The sequence below is a fragment of the Seriola lalandi genome, unplaced genomic scaffold, assembly GCF_002814215.2.
Source record: "Seriola lalandi dorsalis isolate HSWRI2012SDOR001 ecotype SW California unplaced genomic scaffold, Sedor1 jcf7180002054840, whole genome shotgun sequence".
NCBI classification, from domain to species: Eukaryota; Metazoa; Chordata; class Actinopteri; order Carangiformes; family Carangidae; genus Seriola; species Seriola lalandi.
In genome coordinates this window covers 2,261-26,635 of record NW_019525393.1, presented here as the reverse complement: position 1 = coordinate 26,635, position 24,375 = coordinate 2,261, and the positions used below count along the sequence as shown (strand labels likewise).

General features: G+C 40.2%; 1 protein-coding gene and 1 long non-coding RNA gene across 3 annotated transcripts in view; both read left to right on the top strand.

Annotated features, from left to right (window-relative positions):
- LOC147817925 (uncharacterized) overlaps positions 1-8,689 on the top strand; it is a 35,976-nt gene extending 27,287 nt beyond the window's left edge. The window contains exon 3 of the long non-coding RNA XR_015438491.1: positions 7,532-8,689. This is a non-coding gene — a long non-coding RNA (uncharacterized LOC147817925). The remainder of the gene's footprint in view (positions 1-7,531) is intronic.
- A 421-nt stretch (positions 8,690-9,110) lies between these two features.
- Positions 9,111-23,234, top strand: igsf8 (immunoglobulin superfamily, member 8). Of its 2 annotated transcripts, none has more exons than XM_023426830.2 (8): positions 9,111-9,269; positions 9,470-9,635; positions 12,860-13,240; positions 14,536-14,997; positions 17,059-17,237; positions 18,214-18,466; positions 19,167-19,625; positions 20,590-23,234. In XM_023426830.2, the coding sequence occupies exons 2-8, from the start codon at positions 9,581-9,583 to the stop codon at positions 20,715-20,717; spliced, it is 1,917 nt and encodes a 638-aa protein (XP_023282598.1). In that variant the 5' UTR covers positions 9,111-9,269; positions 9,470-9,580; the 3' UTR covers positions 20,718-23,234. The 2 variants fall into 2 exon arrangements, with proteins under 2 accessions (XP_023282598.1, XP_023282599.1); XM_023426831.2 differs by having other exon boundaries at positions 9,129-9,269; positions 9,474-9,635.
- The last annotated feature ends 1,141 nt before the right edge of the window (positions 23,235-24,375 follow it).

The following is a 24,375-nucleotide window of genomic DNA, read 5'->3' as shown; positions in this document are numbered from 1 at the left end:
ACCATTTCCTGTCTCTTTTCCTGTCTTCCATCCCTCCCTCAGCTCCCTCTCTCCATCCCTACCACCCCCTCTGTCTCCCCCTCTCCGTCTTTCTGGCCTCTCTGTCTCCCTCTCCCTCTCAGTTGGACTCATGTGGGACTGATTGAGCTTGAGGATCCAGCCCTCATCAAAGGCCGAGTGTGGTTGAATGCGAGCAAGCCACTGAGGCTCCAATCTCGCACTGGTTAATGAGCCCCCTCTCCCCCCTTCCTCCTCCTCCTCCTCCTTCCTTCCTCCTTCCCCCAGCCTCTCCACACTTAAGTATTCTAATGTAACACATCTCTCTCCTTTTTGCTGCTGCCTCTTTCCGCTCTTTCAGCTCATTCATTGCCAACACAGCTTCCTCCTGTCCTCCATAATTCATCTATATTTCAGCTTTTCAATCCCCAAATTCTCTCCTCATCCTCTTCTCCCTCGTTCCCCAGTCCCTCCGCTCTCTGTCAGCCACAGTCCCTCCTCAGGCTCAGCTCCAAACCAAGGCTGGCGTCTGTCTCTCTGTGTCCGACCCCCTCCTCCTCCACCTCCTCCTCCTCTAACCACCACCACCATCACCGCACTGATGATACATACACTCTCTCACTCTCTTGCTGAAGACCCCGACTTTAATCACTGCACGCACTCAGGCACACTCCGGCCACACTTTGTGCAAGTGCACAAACTGTGCACACATGCATAAGCAACAGCCGTATACGCAGGTGGGCGACTTGCAAGCTGCTGAATTTATGCACATGTGCTTGTAAACTAACACACACATTGGCATAATTTTGCTCAAGAATACATGAATAATTTATCATTTCCGCCCTCGCTTCTGTTTTACTGTTGTGAAGCAAGAAAAATGCCACAATAATTTACATGAATTCACAAAGTCGGTGGTACAAAGGAACCACTTTTGATTCTGTTCCAGATGGTTACTTTTTGGTCATTAATATCCAGAAATGATTTCTTAACTTTACAGGAAACCAGTGAAAAGATGGTATAAACCATCTTGTTAAATATGATTTAAATTGTAGCTGCTGGAGAAGTGAGGGAAATAAATGCGTGAATAAAAACAGATAAATGATAAAAGGATGGGGCATATATGATTCTTAGATGATAAAATCATTTTAATTAGCGAAAGTAGTTTTACTTGAAAGAAGCAAGAATTTTATCTGTTTAGCATTGCAAATGAGTCTCACATTTGTTGTAGGTGATTTTATCTTTGCAAACTGCTGCCAGAGAAAAGACTTTGTGATGCAAATGATTATATTTTAGTAGATTAATGCAGGTCAGGCCAGCAAGCTCATCAATTGCTGTGATGAGCCACTGCATGAAATTGTCAATAACATGTAGCTCTTAAACATTTTCTACAGTTTTTCTACATTCATGATTTTTCACTCACTGTAATAACATATTAAATAAATAAAGTATGTATCTATCTATCTAACATGTCAAGAAGCTATTATTTGTGTGTGCATTTCACCCAATCTTGGAAGCTGTACTATAATGTGTTCAAAAGATAGAGAAAACTGTACTGTAGTGCTTAAAAATACAGCTAGAAAATGCAGTATAAAATACATACAAACATAAAGTGAAATTACCAAGGCAAATTCTCTCAGAATAAAACATTCTCTTGTTTTATAAACCAGATCTTGTACTTCACAAATACAAAAGAGTGTGAGTGACAGGGGAGATTAGGGGAGTTGGGAATAATCTGGGGCTGTTGTGGTTAATAATATATGTCAACTTGTTTCTTAAAAGTTTTTTCTTATATTATAAAAGAAATAAGAGAATGAAGTAAGTTGTTTTCAGTCCACATGTGAGCATGGACTACTATGTGCTTGTGCTTGAGTTACAGATTTTGACTTCAATAATAACGTCCAACTACTTCTTTCTATTACGTTAATGCATTTGGTTAAAACTGGAGCCTTTCTAGTAAAGAGCTCAGTAAATTATCATGTGTCTTGCGTCCTGTGTTATAACTCAAGCGTAAATAATCCTCAAACCCTGAGGCTGCAACCTGCTTTTGAGATCTGATGTGTGATTAAATAGCCTACACTGAAACAAGGCTTGCAAACATAATCTTAAAAGTGCAACAGAACACATCCTTAAAAAAACAGTTAACAAAAAATAAAAAAAAATAATGAATATATAAAAATGTATCAGTAATAGTTTTGTCAAAAAAATGAAAATGTGGAAAATCTCAAATGGGGTACAGAATTGAAATAAACTTTAGCCTATTTATATTCTAAATCTAATATTATTAAGGGTATTTTATATATGAAATGGGAAAGAAAAATGATCATAATGTTCACATGTGAAAACCACTAAATTATATTGTTGACAGCTGTGTACTTTTAACCATTAACAGCCGTAAATATTGATTTTACAATGCTAAAAGTTTAACATGAAGATCCCAGGCATTGTTCATCGTCCTCTTGTTCTCTGTCAGTAGCGTTTGACCACTACCTAACTAGTTGCCACGGAGGCAGGCCTGGTTACTATAACTATGCCTGGAATGATGAGTTGTGATCTAACCAAATAAAAATGTGATGTGTCATTCTCACGGTTTGGTTTTTCGGCAACAAATACAAACAGTCCAGTCTGTTGAGTCTTTCTTTAGGGGAACCGTCTTTGGCAGATCACGCAGATGTGGTTCAGACGTCAGCATGCAGAGTGCATTTGAACAACGGCCAAGAGCCTCATTTTTTTTTAATTTGGCTAACTCATCAAATTAATTAGCTACAGCTGAAGAATGCAGTCTCATCAGTTGTCATATCTGCTTTCTAAAAAGGAGAAGAGAATCTGTGTATGTTTGAAAGAATATTTTTCATAAATCAACATGCACCTTTTTAGAGGTGTAGTCACATACACAACCTCATACTCCATGTTTTTTTGTTTTTTTTTAACTAACAACTCCCTTGCTCCATTCAAGACTTATTTGGTTTTGCAAAAAACACTGCTTATTTTTTATATGTATTACTTATAGCATCTGCATTTATTTAGCGTTTGCAAGTTGCCATCTTTCTTCCATAAAATACTGACAGTCACTGCCCATGTATCATCACCTTCGCACTCTGCCTCACACCATTGCTGGCCCATCTCCCGTCTTTGCAGTGTGTGGTTGTCTGGATGAGGCGGAGGGGGGAAGACAGCAGTCAGACCACTGCATATGTTTCCAATTCCCCCTTGCAGACCTTCCCTCTCCTCTTTTGGCCTCCTCTTGCCCTCCCGCCTCTCCTCTCCTTTCCTCTCCTCTCCTCTCCTCTCTTTTCTGTGTGTCTTTCTCCCTCCACGTCCACCAAATTGCCCATTAGACTTTCTATTTGTCTATCTGCCGGCCTGACTGTGGCGTGGCAGCCAGCTAAAACTATCCCCCAGTCCATGCCAAGTACACCATGGGAGACCACTTCTAACATTTTATACTACATGGCTGCCAGGGGCCGGCAAGGTCCTCTATTTTTTGGGATAATGGATATGGTACCATCCGCAAAATACACTCCAAACAGAAAAACACCCTGTCTGGTAAACAGACACCACTTTTTGTTTGAGGAATAAATGTAAATATGTTTAGCTGATTTGTACAAAGAATTATATTAAGCGACAATATGACATCTGGTTTTTCCTAATGTTATATATATGTCAGTGCTTTTTTTAAATGTCTCTTTTAAGCGACATTTGAAAAACAAAAAAAGTCATCTGTTCCAAGAAAAACTGACTGATCAACCTCACACATTTCCAGTCCAAGACAGTGACCAAAAGAAGTCCAAACGATGCGGTCAAATGCTTAGCTAAACATTGTTATTGCATTCTGTAATGAAGAAAGGAAACCTACAAAACCAAAGGCCCTCTGAGAGAAAGTTATTAATATCCTGTCAGCAGTAAATTAGCTGTACGTGTATATGTCCCTTCTCCCTCTCTTTGTTATGTCTAGCAGTGGTCCTTCCACCACCACTGCTGGCTGAGTGTGTGTCCCCTGTAGCGGTGAGACTGAGACAGCATTGTGAAAAGAAAAAAAAAACTGCTGACAGGAATGGAGAACAAATGGAGCCCATATATAGTACATGTATACATGTGCTTGACTTGTGGAAGGATGATGTATACTCAGTACCATGATGTGTTTCTGTGTAGTGTATCTATGTGTGAGAGGAAGTAATAAGACCAAGGTTGACATGAGAAATGGTGAAAGGATTGAGATGTGGAGAAACTTTGTCTGTGCCAGTGAAAATACTTTCAGAGCAGGATGAACAAAATGAATGAACAAAAGGTGCCAATCTACGTATGTAGCTACAGTATGAACCAATGCCACACACAGTGAAAGCACCTCTTTGACAGTCATGGTGAGGTCCGTGCGATGACAGGGGTGTTTGCCTGGCTGTAGTGACTGTAGTAGAAAGTAATTAGAGACAGTCTCCAGTAGGTCACAGTTTAGTCTATAGTGGCCTTAAAAGAGACAGAGTGGGAGTGAGTGCACAAAGAAGAAGGTAAGAAGAAGGAATACGGAAACTGGAAAGAGGATGTAATAAAGCTACCATATCTATATCTTTTACATGAACAGTGGATCATATTACTGTGTATAATGTGAAAAGTATCACACACAGTGATTAACCCACAGAGATTTATCACCCGACTATGCAGGTTTCCTCAACTCTTTTAATGGTTTAGCGCATTGTTTTGGTTCCAAGGCTCCAAGCCTGCTCTCATCAACCTCGTTTCAAACAGCAGCAAAAAAATGCTCTGACAAACTGACTGTACACGACCTGCTCGGCTGAAAACAGAGCGAATGTTGGGTAGGCAAAAAGACATCTCCAGACAAATGCTGCTGGGTGTGTAGATGTGAAGTGTTTCCTAAAATATTTGCTGTAGAAATTTTATTAGGTGAAAACTTGTCTGATGTTTTATTTTCACCTGGCTCTGCTGCCCCCAAGTGGCAAAAAAAAAAAAAAATTCAGAACGCACCCTTTAATGAGCTATTTGTACGTTTTGCTATTGCTACATATAGCCAACATTAGCATTAACAGCCAGTCTAGAAGAAAAATTAGTTCAGCATCAAACTTCATTCCTTTACTCACCAAGAGCTGTCTCCAGAAGTGGGAAGCAACGCAAATGTTTACTCTTGTTTTGCGTCTTTCCTAATCTAACATTTTTTTCTTGTACTTTACTACATTAGCATGCTAACCAGCTAACCTACTCTACCTAGCTAGTCTCGTCACTTTCCGAAACTGAGTCACTGTAGCATACAGTCTGCCCTGAAGAAGTAGTACTGCTCAGAGGGTGTATTATAACCTCTTGTCTTAAACTTATGACTGAAGCACTTGGCAAGGAACAGCTGTTAATGCCAACTCTGGCTGTTTAGCAATAGTAAAACTTACAAATAGCTCCTTTAAATAGAACTGTAAAAAAGAAGAAAATAGAAGAGCTACTCCATTCATAATGTACATATTAACAATGGATTAAATGACTATATAATGCTGTAAGTGCTGTATAATGTAGTAATTACAATATAATAATATAATTATAGTAGCTAATAGTAATAACTAACTATAGCTGTCATATAAATGTCATGGAGTGAAAGTACAACATAGCCTAAGCCTCTGGAGTAGAAGTATAAAGTAGCATAAAATGGAAAGTAAAACCTCAAAAATGTATTTAATCAGTGTAGCCTACTTGAGTATGGAGTCACTTTCTGCCACTGTCTGGAAACAAAACTGGTACATGGGATTTGATAAGCACTAGAAGTCCTTAAATCTGAATTTAAACAATTAGAGAATACAAACTTTAATAGCAAAGAGTTTGGGATTTCAGATTGTCTGCCATAAGTAATACACAGACATATGCACAGCAAACAGTGTGGCAGATCAATTCAGCTTTTAGAGGTTTATTTCCCTGGATGAGGCTCAGACTACATCATGCTCTAACTGTCCAACTCGGTTAAAAACTGCAATGCATTGGAACCCATAGGCTGCGACTGAGGAAGTTTACTCTGCATGAGTGCCATCCCTCAGCGCTGATGTAGGCTCCTGCTGAAGTCTGCATATCCTGCTTGCCGCCTTGTTAACCCAGAATACCCAAATGACTTCCCCTCTCTCGATGTCAGGCCACACTGTGAAGTCATCCATGTTTCCATGTAGCCTAAAACGAGGAGAGAGGAGTTAGGAGGAGAGGAGAGGAGAGGAAAAAAGAAAGGAAAGGGAAGGAAAGGAAACTAGATTGGCTGGAGGACCACTGGCACCACTAATGAGGTGTGCTCTGATGGCATAAATCCTCCTCAGAGAGTGAGGCATCTGAGTAGCTCTGTCCACTAATGAATGCCCCACATACATTATACTCATAACCACATATGGGACCATATCCTGCCCTCTTCAGTTGTAATGTTGCTCCATTTTTCTACACTATGCTTTAATATTCCCCTGACTCCACTTCAAGCGTGGAAAAATCTATAAATAACTGATTAGACTCATTTATTGCTCTTCCTTTGAGGGAAATACAAAAAAAGGCAGAGAAGGCGGGAATGAAGTAGTGCTGCTTTTGCAGGCCACAGAAATGTTAGCTGGGTTTTATCGCTGTTTTACATCACTGTCAGTTCATGAAAATTGTTCTTGCAAAAACCTCACATATGGAAGATTCAGGTTTTAGGAAATAAAAATAGTGGATATCAGTATACAAATGGTTGTGACTGTAGACTACACATAATTTTCACAGTTATTTGCCTGGTAGTAACAGAGACGGAAAACAAATTTATTAATTAACATTAATATAGTGGTAAAATTTTTATTTTTATTTTCATTATTTTGAAGTTTTCTTTGTGGTACCCACATAGTCCGTGAACATGATATAAATGCTTGGAGCTCTCAGTCTGGTAATTGAATGTTGCCATCTTGTGGCTGAATAAAATGGTTTCTAACTCAGTGCTGTGATTGGCATTGAAAATGTATTTCCCATGTGCATTCTAGTAATAACGCCCTATACTGGTGTCACATGGATTTAACACATGTCCACAGTATAGGTATAGATAAGGACAGGGGTTATGATAATCAGAAGTACAACATGGTGTATGATCTGTATTGTAGGGTACATAGTGAACTGCTCAGCTGTAAACGAGATGCAGAGATAATTTCCAAACCAGCTCAGGACAGAAATAAAATGTATCAGAAATGACACCAAAGAATCCAGTAAAAGGGGCTGACTGACAGTTTATATTTCATCTGTGATTTTTCTGTGCGTCAGCCATGATTAAGCCCAAAACAAACTAGCCCACAGAAAAAAAGAAGACTACATGGGACTCACTACAAGCCCTGACTCCTGTAGACTAGGTAGATGGTATGGTATATGGAAACTTTAATCATAAATCCACAAAGTAGAAAGGTGTCTTCTGATTGGCATGTTGACAGATTTCAATTTTGGCAGCAATGATGCATTTTTAAATATGAAAATTAAACTTTGTTATAACTTAATCACTCATCAGGTGTAGGAAAATGACAAATGGATATTGATTAAATTCTCATTTCATTTGCAGACCTGAAAAGGACAGAGGCATTGCTCCAGTTTCACGTTGGATTTTCATCATCAGGAGCAGGTAGAGGTGTCAGAATACAGTGTGCCAGCTGATTCTTTAGCTGAAAGTGCAACAAATGCATCTGTCCTTTTTTGCAGCAACTTTATTGTTTTCTATGTTACTAGTATCTCCTGGTTTTTGACAGATCTGAATTTCCATATATATTATTAAATACTTCATACCTCAAGAAGATGTGCAACAGTTAGGTCTGTTGTAGTAGTAGAAAGTATAATAAAAAGTAAAATAGCTATTGAACATTTACATTTTTTAAAACTGGGTCAATGCTGTAGGCTTCTTTAGTTTCACTCACATGATCTAAAAAAACAAAGTGGTCTCTTCTTCTCGTGACTTATAAATTGCCACTTAATTGGAGACCCTTATGAAGAAGAAAAAAACACCAGTGGTAGAAAGTAGCCAATTTATTTACTCACTTACTTCACTCACTTACTGACTTATTGCCCTTTTAAGCCACTTCATACTTTACTCCACATTTTACATTTTTATTGACATTTTTTTGCTCCATTTATCTGGCAGCAGCAGTTATTAGTTGTGGTTCTCAAACCTTTTTCCCTTCTGACTGCTCACAAAAAAGATGTTGATCACATGTCAGATTTCTGTCACAATCCAAACTTCTCAGATGGTTTAATTTCTGTAACTGTTATTCAATATAAAGAAAAGGGCAGAGATTAACAAAAAAAAACCCAATGGAATCTAATAAAAACAACCCATGAAAAGAAAACAGTCTGTGTAAAAGAACTTGATTTTCTTCTTTCTTCTCCCATTAATCATCTTATGACCCTATGTGACCGCATTATATCTCTGATCTACGTCATACATTATTTTAGGTTCAGTGCCTAACAAAAATAATCATGGATACAGGGGGACATCCACCTCTAAAATGCTGTCAAATTCTTTTTTCACACTTTTCCAGAATTATTGGGTACTCACTCCCAAAACATATGTGTGTGATCCCCTATTTGTCCACATTTTTTCCAACATAATTCCACAACAGGTTCTTTCACATGTGAAGAAATGCTAAGAGGTGTGATCAAATACCTGATTATTGATTTCCAGTCAAATTCTTTCCATAATTGGCTATTTATTCCTTTATGAAAATTAGCAGACAGATCTTCCCATATATTATCCTCTATTTTAATATTTAGTACCAGTTCCCATTTTTTGCTTTGTGTTCAGGGTATTTTGTGAGGTGTCATTTGTAAGCCTCTTACATATGTGATTACTTAATGGGGTACTTTTAGGTCGTTGTGTTTGAAATCATTAACCCTCCTGACAGGGTCTTTTCAACAGGGCGGACTGCATGTGTTTTACTTTGCCGCCCCCTCGCGGTTCGACGATCTTTTCAACACTCTATTGTCATTGGTTCAAACTACTGTCGTTCCTTCCTTGACCAATGGCACCGGCTCCACTTCTTTTCCCCAGAGACTGTTTTGCATGCATGCTCCTCCCCTTTTTGTTACCAACCACTCCCCCTCCTCCTCCTCCTCCTCCTCCTCACACACACACACACACACACACACATACACATTCACACATACACACCCCAGCCCCCTGTGATGCCAGCCACTCCATGACTGGGCTTGGACGGCATGTCTGTCGAGGCGGTATAATCTAAAACCAAACCGGGATATTATGAACCAGTCGATGTGTTGACTGAGATGCGACGGCGCATGAAACAAAGGTGATTAAATATGCAGCTTTGTGCATTTACATTTTCTCGCACTAATATTCAGTCGCTTTGCAGTTAGCTGACGGCGCTAACTCTCCTCTCTGTGTAAGCACGGCTACATCGCTACACATGATCATTTAGGTGTTTTTGTTTTTGTTTTTGTTTTTTTCTCCTCACAAATAATCCGATCATATCTGTCGTTTCCTTTGAAGGCAGCCCCTCTCCACGGCGGGATGAACTATGATCGTCGATAAACGAGCAGAGGAACACGGAGAGACAAATCTGACTCGACATAATAATCCATCTGGACATTGGGGGCGAAGATGAGGACCATGATGGCTTCGATTAAAACGGCACTGTTCGTATTTCTACACTGCGGTGAGTTACAGCCGCGTCTGTGTTGTACCTGTTCGCTGGTACAACACAATGACTACAGGGGGGCAAAAAAACCGCCGCACCATCTGTTACATGAACATGCATTTGCCTGATTGTTTCTTCATGCCTGCCAGTCAGACTATTCATTTGCAGCATGCATCTTTATTATTTCTGATGATCTGGTCTGCCATCTTTTAGCCAGTGTGCAGCACTGTGCTCATCCGTGGGGCAGTTATCAGCATCTGTCACATCCCTGTGGTCTGTATGTCAGTTTATCATACCCACAACCCAAGTGCAGGAGTGACTGATCACTGGTTCACTACCAAACCAAAATCACTTACATACAGCTTGATGGATGCTGAGCCAGTTGGGCCAAAGAAACCGGTGTTTGCTTTGCCAATAAAGCCAGTTCCTGGTGTGTCAAGCAGGAAGTCCCCAAAGTTTAAACAACAGCACATTGTAATGGTAATTACAAATTTTTTCAGCTATTACATTTTATTCAACTATGGACTCTGGTCATTTTTATGTTTTTACCACTTCTTTTATTTCCTCAGTGTGGTCATACTGTGTCTTCATTTGTTTCATGTGAAACCATCATAGCAAAAGTCCTATCAACTACAGATGAAATAGAAATGAAGTTTTGAATCCTGAATATTGAAATTGAGTGACAGCGGTAAGAAAAAAGGAAATAGTACTGTACCTGCTGAAAAGGTGGGGCGTGATTGTAAAATAACCAAACCAACCCAAGGTGCTCTTAAGTTTAAAATAAGTATTTCTTTTACAGCAAATACAGGACACAAAACCCAGTTAAAAGACAGTAAAGCTGATATATAAAACTGTACTCTAATATTTTTCTAATGCTGACTTGGCTTCACATTCCTCGACTTATATTTCAGAAGTATAGTTTGACTTAACAGTTTGGACAGAGAGAGAATGTATAAACTTGAATGACACAGTATTCAATTCCCTCACAGCATTAACAATTATATAAATCACATCTAATAACCAAGCAGACAGGCTTCCTTGGGACAGAATTGTATAATGGCCCACCACCATGTATCTCTTTGTGGGTCCCCCCCTCCCCTTTTGTTGCACAGTATATAATCCAGACAGTATTGAGCATTGTGACAAGCTGTGGTGTCCCCCAGCCCTATCAGTCCGAGCCCAACGTTAATTAGGACTTGATCCGCTTAAGCCTCCCACTAGTCTCCCATGTCATTATGGGTGTGTTGCTATCGGGCCGTTACTCGGCCTGTGGGAAAGCTCCAGTTGTTTTTAGGTCTGACACGCTCACACACACACAGACACAGACGCACACACGCTCACACACAGACACAGACACACAGACACAGACACACACACACACACACATCGCCAAGGAGTGCCAGAACACCCCATTCTAGTATTTCTAGTTGTTCAGGTATTTACCAGTTTTGGGTGACGTTAATGGGTGTGGTAGTTGGTGCAGTGTCAGTTTGCAGGTGTGTTTATTGACTGTTACGTCTGGATACTCACATCTCATTTGCATTTGGAGATGGTGAGGTTGATGAGGTCATTCCTCCACACTTCCATGCAGATTAAAATCACTTAGTATTCAACCAAGATTAAAGATTTGTACTATTCTTTAACAAAATCTTTTCTTCCAGTTTGTCATTGTGAAAATATAGTTTTAAACATGACGAGGTGTAATAAGTTTATTTTAGAGATTGGCTGTCTTACTTCTCACTTGGTGGAATTTGTTTGATTTGATTAAGTTCCAGTGAATTTGCATTGTGTTTTTGAGTCGGGTCACTCTTAAAGTTAGATTACAATTTTTTTTTTTGCGTCGGACACTTGTTAAAATGTTTACTCCTTTCATTCCCATTATCTTTCTTTTATGATAATAAAACAACAACAACATATGGTTCATAATCAATAAGTAAACGTTGCATTCACAATTGCAGACTACTTTTCTCATCTTGTTGCTTATCCAAACAATTCAAGAACCTCATCATCAGGCTTCAAATAAACATATGACATTGTTTGTGCTGTGAAGAAGTGAAACTAATTTGGGTATAAAAGGATGATATTTCTTTAGCTCTGTTTGTTTCTATAGAGTTTATGTCATCTCAGATTAGACTTACTACTTTGAAAAGAGGAAATTATTCACTTCACAATGTGTAAAATGTTACCCATTTAAATGTGGTTATTTACCTTTGACTGACCCTGGCTGCCCTCAGCCCTGAGGCACTCACACCAAATATCTTTGCCCATAACCAGCAAACTGAAACTCTGCCATGTTCCCAGACCTCCATTAAACTGTGAAGTGACAGGGATAAAATACATTTTATTTTTCCACTTTGGCTTGAGTGAAATCTTTTCACTCAGTTTCACTGTGATTTGCAGTTAGAAGATATCAGGTTCAGCTCATTCCAATATAATCCACTCAATGACCTTTTGTTTTCTGTTATTGTGATATAATAACACAGCTGTGCACAGTTATCCACAAACCTGACTGAAGTGTGAAGTTTGTCAGTTAGTAATATCTCTTTCGCTGCATTTGAGAAAGAGATGCTACTGTTGAGTTGTTCAGATGTATATGTATGTACAATTAGTTGATTAATCGATTGGTTGATCATTAGAAGAAAAAAAAAGCTCTTAAACTGTAAATGCTTCAGTTATAGACTGTTGGGGGAACTGGATATTATAAGTGTATGAACATGTCACTTTAGGCTTTAGGAAATAATAATGGAATTTTTAAAAACGTATTTTTTATGACAATTTATAGTCCAAACAATTATTTGAGAAAATAATCAGCAGTTTCAGGCAAGAAATGCAGCCAATATTAGCAAATATTACTGTGACTGTAGCAATTTGTGAGACTACAAACTGGTTTTGTTCTGTTTTTCAGTGGACTGTTCCTTTAAGTCCCAGCCCCAACAAAAATAATTAGAGAACGAGCGAACAAGTCCACTGAGATGATTGTATTTCATTTATTAAACATGGCGTTGTGTTCAGAGGAAACTGGCCCAGCTCCAGCACTAGTGTTTTTCTCCACAGCTATTTGCTGTATTGATTCCCTGTTAGCCAGTCATCAGCTCAGGATATTGATCAGTTAGTCCATGCACCAAACATGCTGCGAGGGGAGACTGTGACCCACACAAACTTGAAAATGTTACCATCTACAATCTTTCCTGCTTGTAACGTCTTTCATCGTCTTACTGTCTCTCCTTATTTTCCTGTCACAGTGCTCCAGTATGCTGTGTGTCGCGACGTAACCCTTCCCACTGGACCCCTCTACCGTGTGGCAGGGTTCCCCCTCTCCCTGCCCTGTACTGTATCAGGATACGAAGGCCCACGCACTCAGGAGTTTGAGTGGTTCTTGTACAGGGATAATTCCGGTGGGAGGCAGATGGGAGTGGTGTCCACCAGGGACCAGGGTTTCCCATACGCTCCGTTCCAGCCCCGGGTGAGGAGCGGGGAGGTGAGGGTAGAGAGGGACTCTGGGGACGTGGTCCGCCTGATGATCCAGAGACTCCGGGCTGAAGACCAGGGAAAATACGAGTGCTACACACCCAGCACGGACAGCACCTTCCAGGGGAACTACAGCGGCACAGTGACTGTCAAAGGTAAGATATATATATATATATATATAGAACTTGTATTGGTCCATATGACAATACTTAAACCCATGTGTGGCTCTCAGCCTCAAGCCCACTGGTTCAGTGCACATGATTTGTACAGAGGAGGAATGAAGTGTCGTCCAGTGCAACAGTGTGGCTCATGGATTTTAGTTTATAGGCAGCAGTGGAAACTCATACCTGTCATACTAAGATCAGCGCATTGCTGTTTTTGGTCTTTTTCATAGGATATGCTAAAAATATAAAAAATAGATAATATCACAGACTATCCAGACGATCAGCTGACCTCCATTTAAAGCATGGTTTTAAAAAGCTTCTTCCTGTTCTTGTTTTGTTTGGGGTTTTTTTTTTAGCACCTATGCTTGAGTTTCGAACCTTCATTCTTTTTTGGTACAGATTGAAACGTGTTTGTAGCACTGAGTATCAAATCATGTCAAGTATCCAAAGGTGGCAATGAATATCTGGTTAGCAAAATTAGCAATGTTTTATCACGGCTGTTTGTGTTTAGATACCTAATATTTGAGATCAGTGGCTTCATCGGTGTTATAAAAAATGTTTCTTAAACGTGTCAAAAAAAATACTTCAGGTTTAAGCAACAAATCCCTTGTATTTTGTCACCAACTACTATCACAAAATTTCAAATGATACCCAGCCCTTGTTGCAACTAGATTACATCATCAAAGTTAAGTTGTGGTGTGTTCAAGTTCTGTCATGGGGGGGGGGGTTACCTATGAGAAGATTTTATCAGCAACTTTGCGCTATATCAGCCAGATGGATGACAACGTTAAATGTGTGTTTAACTTGGTACATGACAACATTCCTCACTCTAAGCTATTATTTATAGCGACCATCTGGTATTTGTACTCTGCTTTTTCCTTTCTGTTTCTCCTTCTCTCTACAAACTTGTTACACTTACTCTAAGATCCATTCGCTCCGGCCGTCCAAAAACATTCAGGCAATCTTACACTGTCCGTATGGTTACCAAATGTGTTTCTATTCATCATACTGTCTGTGTACTACTAGTTTGATATTGGGATGCCAAATCTTAGTTTTGCAGCTGAGTTAATCCCCCTCTCTTCAGTGCCTGAAGCAAAGGGAGGTAAAAGGTTTGGAGTCACTCTCAGCAACCTTATTTCATGATTCAGTGTTCTAAACATAGAAATGTCTAAACAGCACACTGGCAATAGAAATCAAATTTGGCCCCTCTTTTTCCTCCCATCTGGCTCCTGCAGCAGCTTGATGTAATATAATTGTCTGTCTGTGTCTTCTTTTTGCAACCGCAGTGATCCCTGACACACTCCAGATCAGCTTCTCCCGCTCACTCACTGGTCAGCCGGTGCCAGAGGGAGCAGAATTAACACTGACCTGCTCAGGCAGCATCCAGTCGGAGCAGCTCACCCATCTGTCCATCACGTTTGGGAAGCGCGGTGGCAGAGACGGTTCGGGGATCGGAGCTGGGGAGGAGGTCAGCACCGTTCGAGAGATTATCTCCATCGACAAGATGCTGGGGGTCGTCCCCGGACGTTCGTACCAGAAGCGCTACGACGACGGAGAGATCACGCTGGAGAAGAGGAACGGGGAGGCCGGGCAGGGCGTGTACGTGATGAAGATGAAGGCGGTGCAGCCAGATGACACCGGCTCGTACTTCTGTGAGGCCTCGCAGTGGATTCTGGACCCTGATCGATCGTGGCAGAAGATCGCACAGAGGACACTGGATATTGGCAACTTGACTGTTCAGCAACTCGGTCAGTGTGACGTAGAAATTGTGCCAGTGTTTCTGTTGGCATTTGCCAAAACTATGGTAACATGTAGCAAGTTTCAAGGTCAAACTGTCACAAGCACATTCAACAACAGCTGATTATTCTGTGCTGTGATCATTGTTGCGATAAAATCTTACTGCAGGCAATTTGTGACACAGTAAACCACAGTAGGGAGAGAGGATCATATCATAACGTTGGCTGCTCCGGTTACAGAGTAAATCGGAGACAATAAAACTAAAATATCTCAAGTTCGGTTTGTACTTGTCAGTTCATGGCGCTTGATTCTTTCTCTTTTGAAGCCAAAGAAGTGGCGTCAGTCAGCCTGGAGTTGTAGCGCTGTTGAGTATGTTGGACTTCTTCCAGTTTTCAGACTCAAGCCCTGGGTGTTTGTATTCCTTAGAGCTTATCTGAATGTCTAGCTTTGCTGGCAGGCTGACTTAGCAGTTTACTGACTGAATGGATAGGCAGCTGATTAAATAAATGGACACACATTAGTATTTAACTTGTTGCCTTGTTTGTTGGCTGCCTGGATATAGAAAGTGCTGGGGTTTTCTGATTAGCTGCATGGAGGGCTGGATGGACATCTTACTGTTAGAGATGCAGCTGAATATTATTTCCAATATCGGTTAATCTGCCAGTTATTTTCTTCATTAATCGATTCATCTTTTATTCATAAACATAAACACTAGGGGGAAAAAAACAGAAAAGCAGCAAATTTTCCCGTTTGAGAATCTGGAACTATGAAATATTTTGCTTGAAAAATTACTTAAACTGGGGCCCAGTTAGTTTTCTGTCAGTTGGGTAATTGCAGCTCTGTGTGCTGCCCCGCTACATGACTGACAAGCTAAATGCTCAGCTCTCTCGTTGATTATCTAGCTGGATTTGATAGGTCGATATCTGGCTGGCCGGGCAGCTGGATAGCTGTCTGTTGCCGTGGCTCAGTTTAAATTTTAAAGCGCTTGTATAGATCCAAAGGATTAAGTAATCTTTCCTCCCACCTTGGCCTCAAAGAGGATGACTGTCTTCCTTAGACAGACGTGTCCATTACTTTCAGACCAGCACTGTAGTGTCTTTCCTCAAACACCCACTGGAAAGGGAAGTTACCTCCGTACATACATACGCTACATTCTTGATATGTTCGCTCATAGGAAGTGCTGTTAATGTTTTACTTTCCCAGCCTCATCTTTGTACGTGATGTTTTCATACTTTTGATTTAACATAAGTTTTAGAACAAATGCTTTTTCATGTTTTTTTTTTTTATATAATTGCAGATGAAAGGTACAAAAATATCTTATTACCAAGTAAGTAAGTGAAGTTAAAAGTTATTTAGGTCAGTTTTTTCTCTTCAGCAATTAGATGGAAGCTGAAGTTGAAGGATTAGAGCTCATCAATGCATGCATTGTTTCTTACAGACACCCGCTGACAAACACTACTTAGTTCTGTATTTTCTGTTGTCTGACTAATGCAATGGTCTGACGTTTCTGCTTTTGTTTAGATACATAATGTGTCTATTATTGAGCAGAACTGAATTTTTTGTTGTTAAATGAGGCTTTGCACACACAATGGATCAGTGTTGATATCTTCTAATTATACCAGGGTATTAATAACATTTTCAATTCATTTGAAAAAGTTTCACATTGTTATTTGTCCTATGTTCTTCTACTGTTATGCTTAATTTATATATCTGAATACAACACAGGAATTTCCTCTTTTATTCCATATTAAGGAAAATCCAATACAGTATATACAGAAAATATGAATATTATAGCCATTGTGTTGGCTCTTGTCACATACTATGATAACCATTGTGAGATGTTAAAGGCATTTTTGCCGGGATGAGGTGGTAATCCCATTTTATCCTGGCCACAGAAACGATACTCACAGTGCTGTAAACCACATCCTGTAAAGATTTGTCCCGTCACAGTCTAAGTGCTGGTTTGAGGCTCTTCACCAAGGAGGATTTCTGGTACTTTAACTTTTATTAAGCTCCGTCTCTCTCTCTCTCTCTCTCTCTCTCTCTCTATCTCTATCTCTTCCTCTCTCCAGCGGAGTCTCTGAGTGTAACGTCTTCACCCAGAGGGGAGGTGACCCTGCAGGTGGGTTCCCCTCTCATCCTGACCTGTGAGGTGCTGGGGCTGCCGTCTGAAGTGAACTCGGGCCTGCTGGTTCAGTGGATGAAGAGGGGATCTGTAAGCAGCGATGAAGTCGGCTCTGGGGGAGTTGAGGTACTGTGAATCTTAAGAGACTGCACAAAGCAGGACAGTGTAGAGGTGTTTATTGTGTGTATTTGTTTGCATATCTGCACACTGTTACTGAGGAGGATACTGATGTTTGCACCTGAAGTAGACATACCGTACATTTTTCTTTCACCATCATCATTAATTCTTGTATAAACAAATACCCACAAATGAAGAAACTAATGAAACATTTTACATCAAAAGTGTAATATCATGCTGCATTAGAATTAGCAAAGCATGTTAGTTTTTCATTTTCGGTTCCTTTTCTATCATTTTTTATCAGTGAAATCTGAGAATCAGCTTGCAGGGACATTAAACGTATTTATTGAGAAATAACAGATAGTAATTTGACAGGGAATGTGATTGTTAATTGCATGCACAGATAGGTAATCCATTCTGCGGTACTTTTACTTAAGCAAAGGATCGGAATATTACTTCCACCACTGAAAGTCACAATAACGTAAAAATAAAGTAAGCAGTGGTAGACGAGCAACTCCCGTGTTCTGTGAGGTAAAATGACTGGAATCGTTTTGAACAGAATAATATAATGGCAGTTTCTGGTTAAACAAAAAGGCTCTTATTCTGAAGCAAAAAGGTCGGTCTCTGTAGGAATCCTACTCAGAATGTTGTAAGACACAATCTGAACCTGTCAGTGGAAACCGTTACATATACCGTTCTTGCTCTGTAGTGGATCAATTGTGAAGATTTCTATTCCTATAAATCATTTTACCCCTTTTTCTCTAACTGATAAATAATTTCATCAGAAATGACAGATAAGTTTGAAATGTTTTCATGTGTGGTGCAGTCAAGTGCTGCAGGCAACGTTTTGACACATGACGTTTGAGAGTTGGCTGCCAAAAAGAAGCTTCTAGTAAATGGCTTAAAATAAATCAAACCTCAATTTACACTACTGACACACTTTTATTTATTTATTTATTACTCTTTTATTTTCTTTTATGTTAAGGTGGAGGTGGCCCGGATGAGCACGGATGGTGTTGTGAGCTGGGGAGACGACCTCAGCAGAGCTAGCGGCGGCTCTATGGAGAAAGTGGCGGGGGGGAGGTACTCTCTGAAGCTGTTCTCGGCCCGGCCCGGCGACACAGGGGTGTATCGGTGTGTGGTGAGTGTGTACGCTGGAAGGACAAACCCTGGCCCGTCTACGCCTGCGACACTCACCCAGAGGTCCGAGGGAGTCACCGTCAACCTGAAGACCAAAGGTGAGAGGCATCAGGTCGTGTTCTCAGTGACACACGGGCTTCATTTCTATCAGTGACTGTACATGTAGGGTAAACAGAAGGGTAATCATGAGTATTTGTATTTGAAAAAATGTGAAACTGTAGTTTCTCTGTTGGATTTCTTTCCACTGCTAATTGCATTTTCTGTTCAGGCACTGTTGTATTGTTTTGGTCTGAGAAAGGATTTAACAATTTGGATTCACTGAGTGTCTTGGTGGCCCAGGGGTCTGGGCTGTGGGCCATTTGGCGGCGATGTTCTGGTTTCAAGTCTGCAACAGGACCTCAGAAACAGATCGGTCTCCTAGCTTCTTATAAATTTGTAAAAAAATATGTAAAACATTCATAGCTGCCCCCAAAATCTTGATTCATTTTACTTTATATTTTATGAACAATGGGTTTACTGAAAAGGAAGAAATGATAAGTTACTGTTGTATTCCAATGATTCTCTGGCTCGAGGGTAGACTGCCAAAATGTGAATCTGTGGTTTGATTCTGTTCAAATTCCTCAGAAATGCATGTTAGTGCAACTTATGTCAGATCACCTTATTAAGATGATTGTTAAAAATGTAAGAAAAAAAAAACATCTGTTTTTACCACAGATAAAAACTCACACGTTTCCGTTTTGTTCTTAAACTGACACATGTATGCATACATGATCCTATATGAACCACTTCCTTTCTCAGATGTGCTGGTTTCAGCTGTGGCTCAGCTCCCTCGAGGACCCCTGTTAAAAAGAGGCAGCACCATCACCCTCATCTGCAACGCGACCGTGACGACGACAGGTCCCGCCCAGGCTCAGGTGCACTGGCTGCGTTGGCCGATCCCTGAACTGGTTAGCAAGAAGGGAGAGAGTCCAGCATCCGAAGTCGCTCCACCAGATCCCCCTGTTGTAGAAAAACCCACCCTCATAGCTGCTCTCATGTACAACGGTGTTGCAAATACCTACATCAACAGTAGCGAGATTAGCATCGACCGCCTGTCAGCTGTCAGCTACAGACTGAGAGTCCACACGGCCACTATGGATGATCAGGGCATGTATGCGTGTCACGCCGAGGCGTGGGGTCAGGACCCGCATGGAGGCTGGTACAACACGGGGGTCAAAACAGAGTCGAATGCAGTGACCGTCTACCTGTACGCCAGAGGTAAGTGTCTCCTACTACTCCTTTTTTTGTTTTATTTTAAATGATCTTTTATGTGTATAAATGTGAGCAACCACAAACAGACCTTGTTTACTAAAGCATTCGTTGTCTGTTTGGGTTTCGGGCTGGCAGATCAAGCAGGGGGTCAGACTGGTGACCTTTGGTCAGTAAATGTTACTTGATTATTCCCAGCATTTGCTCTTGACCATGACATTTTAATTAGATCGATTCTTCCTCTTCCCTATCAGACTGCAGATCATGGTTCCTCTAGATTTACATTTCAAATATTTAGATATGCACTTCATTTCACTAGTTCCTCTCCGGAGTCACTTTGACTTGACTTTGAAAAATGACTGAAAGGATTAATCCAACTATCAGAAAAAGTTGAGTTGAAAAAAAATCAGCATTTGAAAGGAAAAATAGTGGCTTGGGTGCATTTTTATTTTTATGAAAATTAGTCCCATCCCACTGCAGTCTAAATATTCATAATGTTTAATGTATATAAAATGTATGTCAAAGGTTAGTTGTTGATCTTTTTTCTGCTCAACATAGAGGCCACAGCTCTGGATCCCAGATAGAGGCTAAATGGACTGTTCTAGATAACTGAACCACTGGGGCAAACTGTGCTTTTAGTTTATCAAGCAGCACAGTCCATTAACTCGGTCGTGTGTGTGTGTGTGTGTGTGTGTGTGTGTGTGTGTGTGCGTGCGTGCGTGCGTGCGTGCGTGCGTGCGTGCGTGTGTGTGCGCGCTGTCTGTATTAATTTCAACCAAACTAATCAATTTACCCAAGGGCAAAATTTTTTGACATTTACTCACCTGAAATTAGATTCTAATGAGAACAGGGTTGTGTATATCTATTGAATTAAAATTTCCACTCATCCTGTCGTATTTTCCTCATTTAAAGGAAACTAATTTTCAGTAATTAACACTAGTTCTCATGTCTTTATTTCCTCTTATTCCCCCAGCTGCTGACCTCCTCCTCATCCCTTTGGTTGTCGGAGTCTCCTCTGCCTTGTTCGTTGGCATTGTCATCATCGCAGCGGTGACCTGTTGCTTCATGAGGCGCCTGGCGAGGGAACGTGCTCGAAAATAGGCATCCACTGTCGCTGTCTGTCTGAAATCACGAAGAGGCACAAAGAGACGATGTGCAATGAAATGGCCAAGAAACAACTTCAAGACCAAATGAAGTGAAAAAGGACTTTGTCACCTTGTTAAGTTGATTGTCTGTGTTCTGACCTACCTGTTTAACAATCAATGCCAAAAGAGTCTGTTTTGTATTCTCTTGTATTTTTATAGCCATCTCTGAAAAACTGTATATTTTAGTGATTGCTGCTTCACACACCAGTAAGTAAATCCTAGATGTTTGGAGGCACCACTGAAGCCACAGCTCTCCACTCCTCAAGTGGGAAAAGGCCTAAAATGTTTTGAAACCTGTCTCCATGTTAGTGTAACCCTCCTTTTTTTTTTTTAATGATCCCATCTTATCTTTCTGTTCTTAACTGGAAAAGGGTCAAAATACAGAGGCAAGATTTTTGTGACATGATCAAAAGAGAAGAAGGTACTGCAGGTGTGTTTTGAGTCCCTCTCAGATTTGATTATTCATTGTTAACAGTTGCTACCAAATGCTACTCAGCCTGTCAGATAATGGTACTAGTTTCATACAAAACAAAGAGCATTCTGTTTTCATAAATTGTTACTGTTCCGGTTGTTCCTTCATGAAACTGCATGTTTTTCTTTAATACAAAAACCAACAATGTCTAAATGTATGTGCATGATTAAGCCTGTAGCACTGCCACTGACAGCCAGTCACATGAATGATGATGGGAGCCTCCAGAAACTTGATATGAGCGGGGACCTTCCTCTGCCTGCAGTCCAGCGCCAGACTGCATTTAAACAATGTCTCTGTCTGTTACTTAATAAGGAGGCGCTGGCTGGGGATTTTCTGATGCCAAGACCAATTGAGTACCAATTCTAAACACAAGCATTCCTCGCCTGAGAGGCATCACGCTGTGGTGAGGTTTCTATACAGACTTGTATAGATTTGACAAAAAGAAATGGAAGAGATGTCCATTATGCACTGACTAAAATATGTAAATACTCTATGGAGTTTAGCTGTTTTATTTTTCTTAATGTAAGTAAGACTGTGCTGTAGCGCCATGTTTGTCTTTGACAAAGCACCTGTGTTTAACATTCTGCAGCAGTCTCCTCTGCTCTTTTGAAGCACTTGGACAAAAAATGGGACTGGGACCAAAGCCCCTCTGTGTTCTTCTTTCACTTGATTTTGTTCCAGCTGAAAAGTCATTTCTTTGCTGTACTTTTGAGTGTTCTGTTCTTTCTTTTTGTGCAAACTAATGGTTCCTCTGCTCTTGTCAAGTGACTGAGATACAAAAACAGTACTGTGAAAAAGAAATCCCTGTTTGTTGGAGTGACAGGAAAACTGTTGTGTTTCACACTGTTTAGGATACTTTCACCCTGAGGTGAAAATTTTCTAAGCACAGCAGTCATATGACCAGATAGTTTAGTGAAGTCTCACTATAGTCGTCATCATAGCGATCATGTGGTTAAGGCCACACATTTTTGCTGCCAAGACCTATTATGACTATAGCCCCTGCTGCTAGCCCGCAGAAATCTGTTGGACAGATTTACTGTGTTTGCGCACTTAAAATGAGTGAAATCTATCCTCTTCTTCCTGCTGAAAGTAACACTTAAGAAAAGTTTGGTCGTGTGAGTGTGGCCACATTGTGTGATTTAAGGTTAGATACATGTTCGTGGAAAGGAGGAGGAAAGTAAAATTTGTTGTTATCCAGCTTGCGGCTCTCTTGTTGAAATTATTTCAGGTCTTTTTTTTAAATTTTTTTGGCTTTTCTAAATTTGCTTGCACTGAGCTATACTTTACTGTCTCGGTCTCTCTTTACTGTCTGTCTCTGTGTCCTGGTTGGTGTTCGCTGTGAGAGTCCCTGTAAATCTGGCCTGTCCCTCCTAACCTGTGCTCCCTAAACCCTGATTATAAATGTTGTTCACGAACATTAGGGAATAAAATCACAGCTCTGCTCGCTTCCTGAGCCACTTTGTTCCAGATCAACTACTCAAAGCTGATTTTTTATTTTTTTCCCCCAACATACCCACCCCACTATATGATTACACACTCACCCAGAGATGCACGTGCTCTCAGCAGCAGCAGCAGCGGCAGCAGGACATTACTGGCTGGCTGGCATTTCAGATGAAAGTGAATGAGTATCTGCGTGTTCGTCTCTAATCCGCGTTTATGGCTGCAGTGTGTCCTGCTGCCCTTCCCCCCTCTCTGTGTGTCTGTCGGTGTGGCTCAGTTCCCTGCGAATTACAGCCAGCTGTAAGAAGCGTAGCTCATAGCATGCAAAGTACAAAAACTGTCTAAGTTGTGCTTTTGTTTAAAAATGTGTTTACACCCTTTCATGAAAATGTTATGTTTTGTTTGGATTGTTTACTCATGCTTAAATACCACTGCTCCTGAATGCATCTTGCTGCCGATGAAATGTATAAAGGCGGGTTGTTGCTCAGTCTGTCTCTTATGGTGCTTTGGTAAACCTGCCGGTTGATAAAACCAATAAACCACTCTGGATTTATTATGTCACTCTGGTCTTATTTGTTCCTTCAACCTGAAAATGTTCATGTCAGAGGCCACTGGAGACATTTTGAGGTATTGCAGGACATTCTGTGGGGAGGAAAAGTAATCCAATCTGTCTGAAGAAGTATTCATGTGCTAGCTGAGCATATTTTCCATCTATATTGAATGAAAAAGCCAAAATATTTCTTGTGGTTGCTGCAATTCCCAAGCTAGAACCAGCCAAGCAGAGGCTTGTATTTCAGCTCAAGCTGACTCTCAGCACTTTGTGATGCAGACAACATTAAACATTCTGTCTTATGTGGTAACAATAAGGTTTACATTTGTTTGACAATTGAAAAACTATTATTTTTATTTATCAGTATTTAATGAATTTATTTTATATGGCTCATGCTGAGTTGAGAAATTCCAGATGAAATAAAAACGACTTTCTCATCCAGACCAAAACTGGTTTAAACTGCCCTGTCATGTGACAGGGAGCGCTGCACAGTAGAGTTAAACATGCATTTCTACTGGCTGCATTTCCTGTGCAATAACTCATATGACAGCTTTTACTGTATTCATTTATTGTGTAATTGGTCCATTAATCAAGTCATTTAGACTGCATCACAGCTGTAGACTCAATTAACAAATGACTGAAAACATTTTCTCTGCCATTAGTTTACTGATCAAGTATTTCTGAATGTGTTTCAGTTTCCAATTCCATCAATTAAACACTTACAAAGCAAAATTAAAGCTGTAGTAACCAATATTCTATATTAACAATGGAACAAGTGATTGTATAAGGAGTTACTCTTAGTGACAAATCCACAGTTAGTTATCACCTGACTTTGCAGTCCCCTCAGCTCCACAGAGCATTTTATATAGAGGTAGATTTGTTTCAACATTATTTGTGTGAACAGATTAACAATCCATGCATAAATGTGTAATCTGTGAATATAAAACACCTTCCACAAATACAAAAAATAATATTGCAAATTCACATAAATATCTTGCAAATATAAAACAGATTTGCAAATACACAAACAAATTCCACAAATAAATCAATTATCTGTGAATGCATTCAATTAATTTCCAAATAAATGAAAAGTGTTTGTGAATATCTTCCTAACATTTACAACTTTCAAAAATACATTTGTGAATCAATGTT

Bases quoted from the DNA above. Each gene is read 5' to 3' on its own strand.
- igsf8 (XM_023426830.2), top strand. From the start codon at position 9,581: ATGAGGACCATGATGGCTTCGATTAAAACGGCACTGTTCGTATTTCTA. The intron at 13,241-14,535 runs GTAAGATATATA...TTGCAACCGCAG, and splicing joins CGGCACAGTGACTGTCAAAG to TGATCCCTGACACACTCCAG. The intron at 19,626-20,589 runs GTAAGTGTCTCC...TTATTCCCCCAG, and splicing joins CGTCTACCTGTACGCCAGAG to CTGCTGACCTCCTCCTCATC.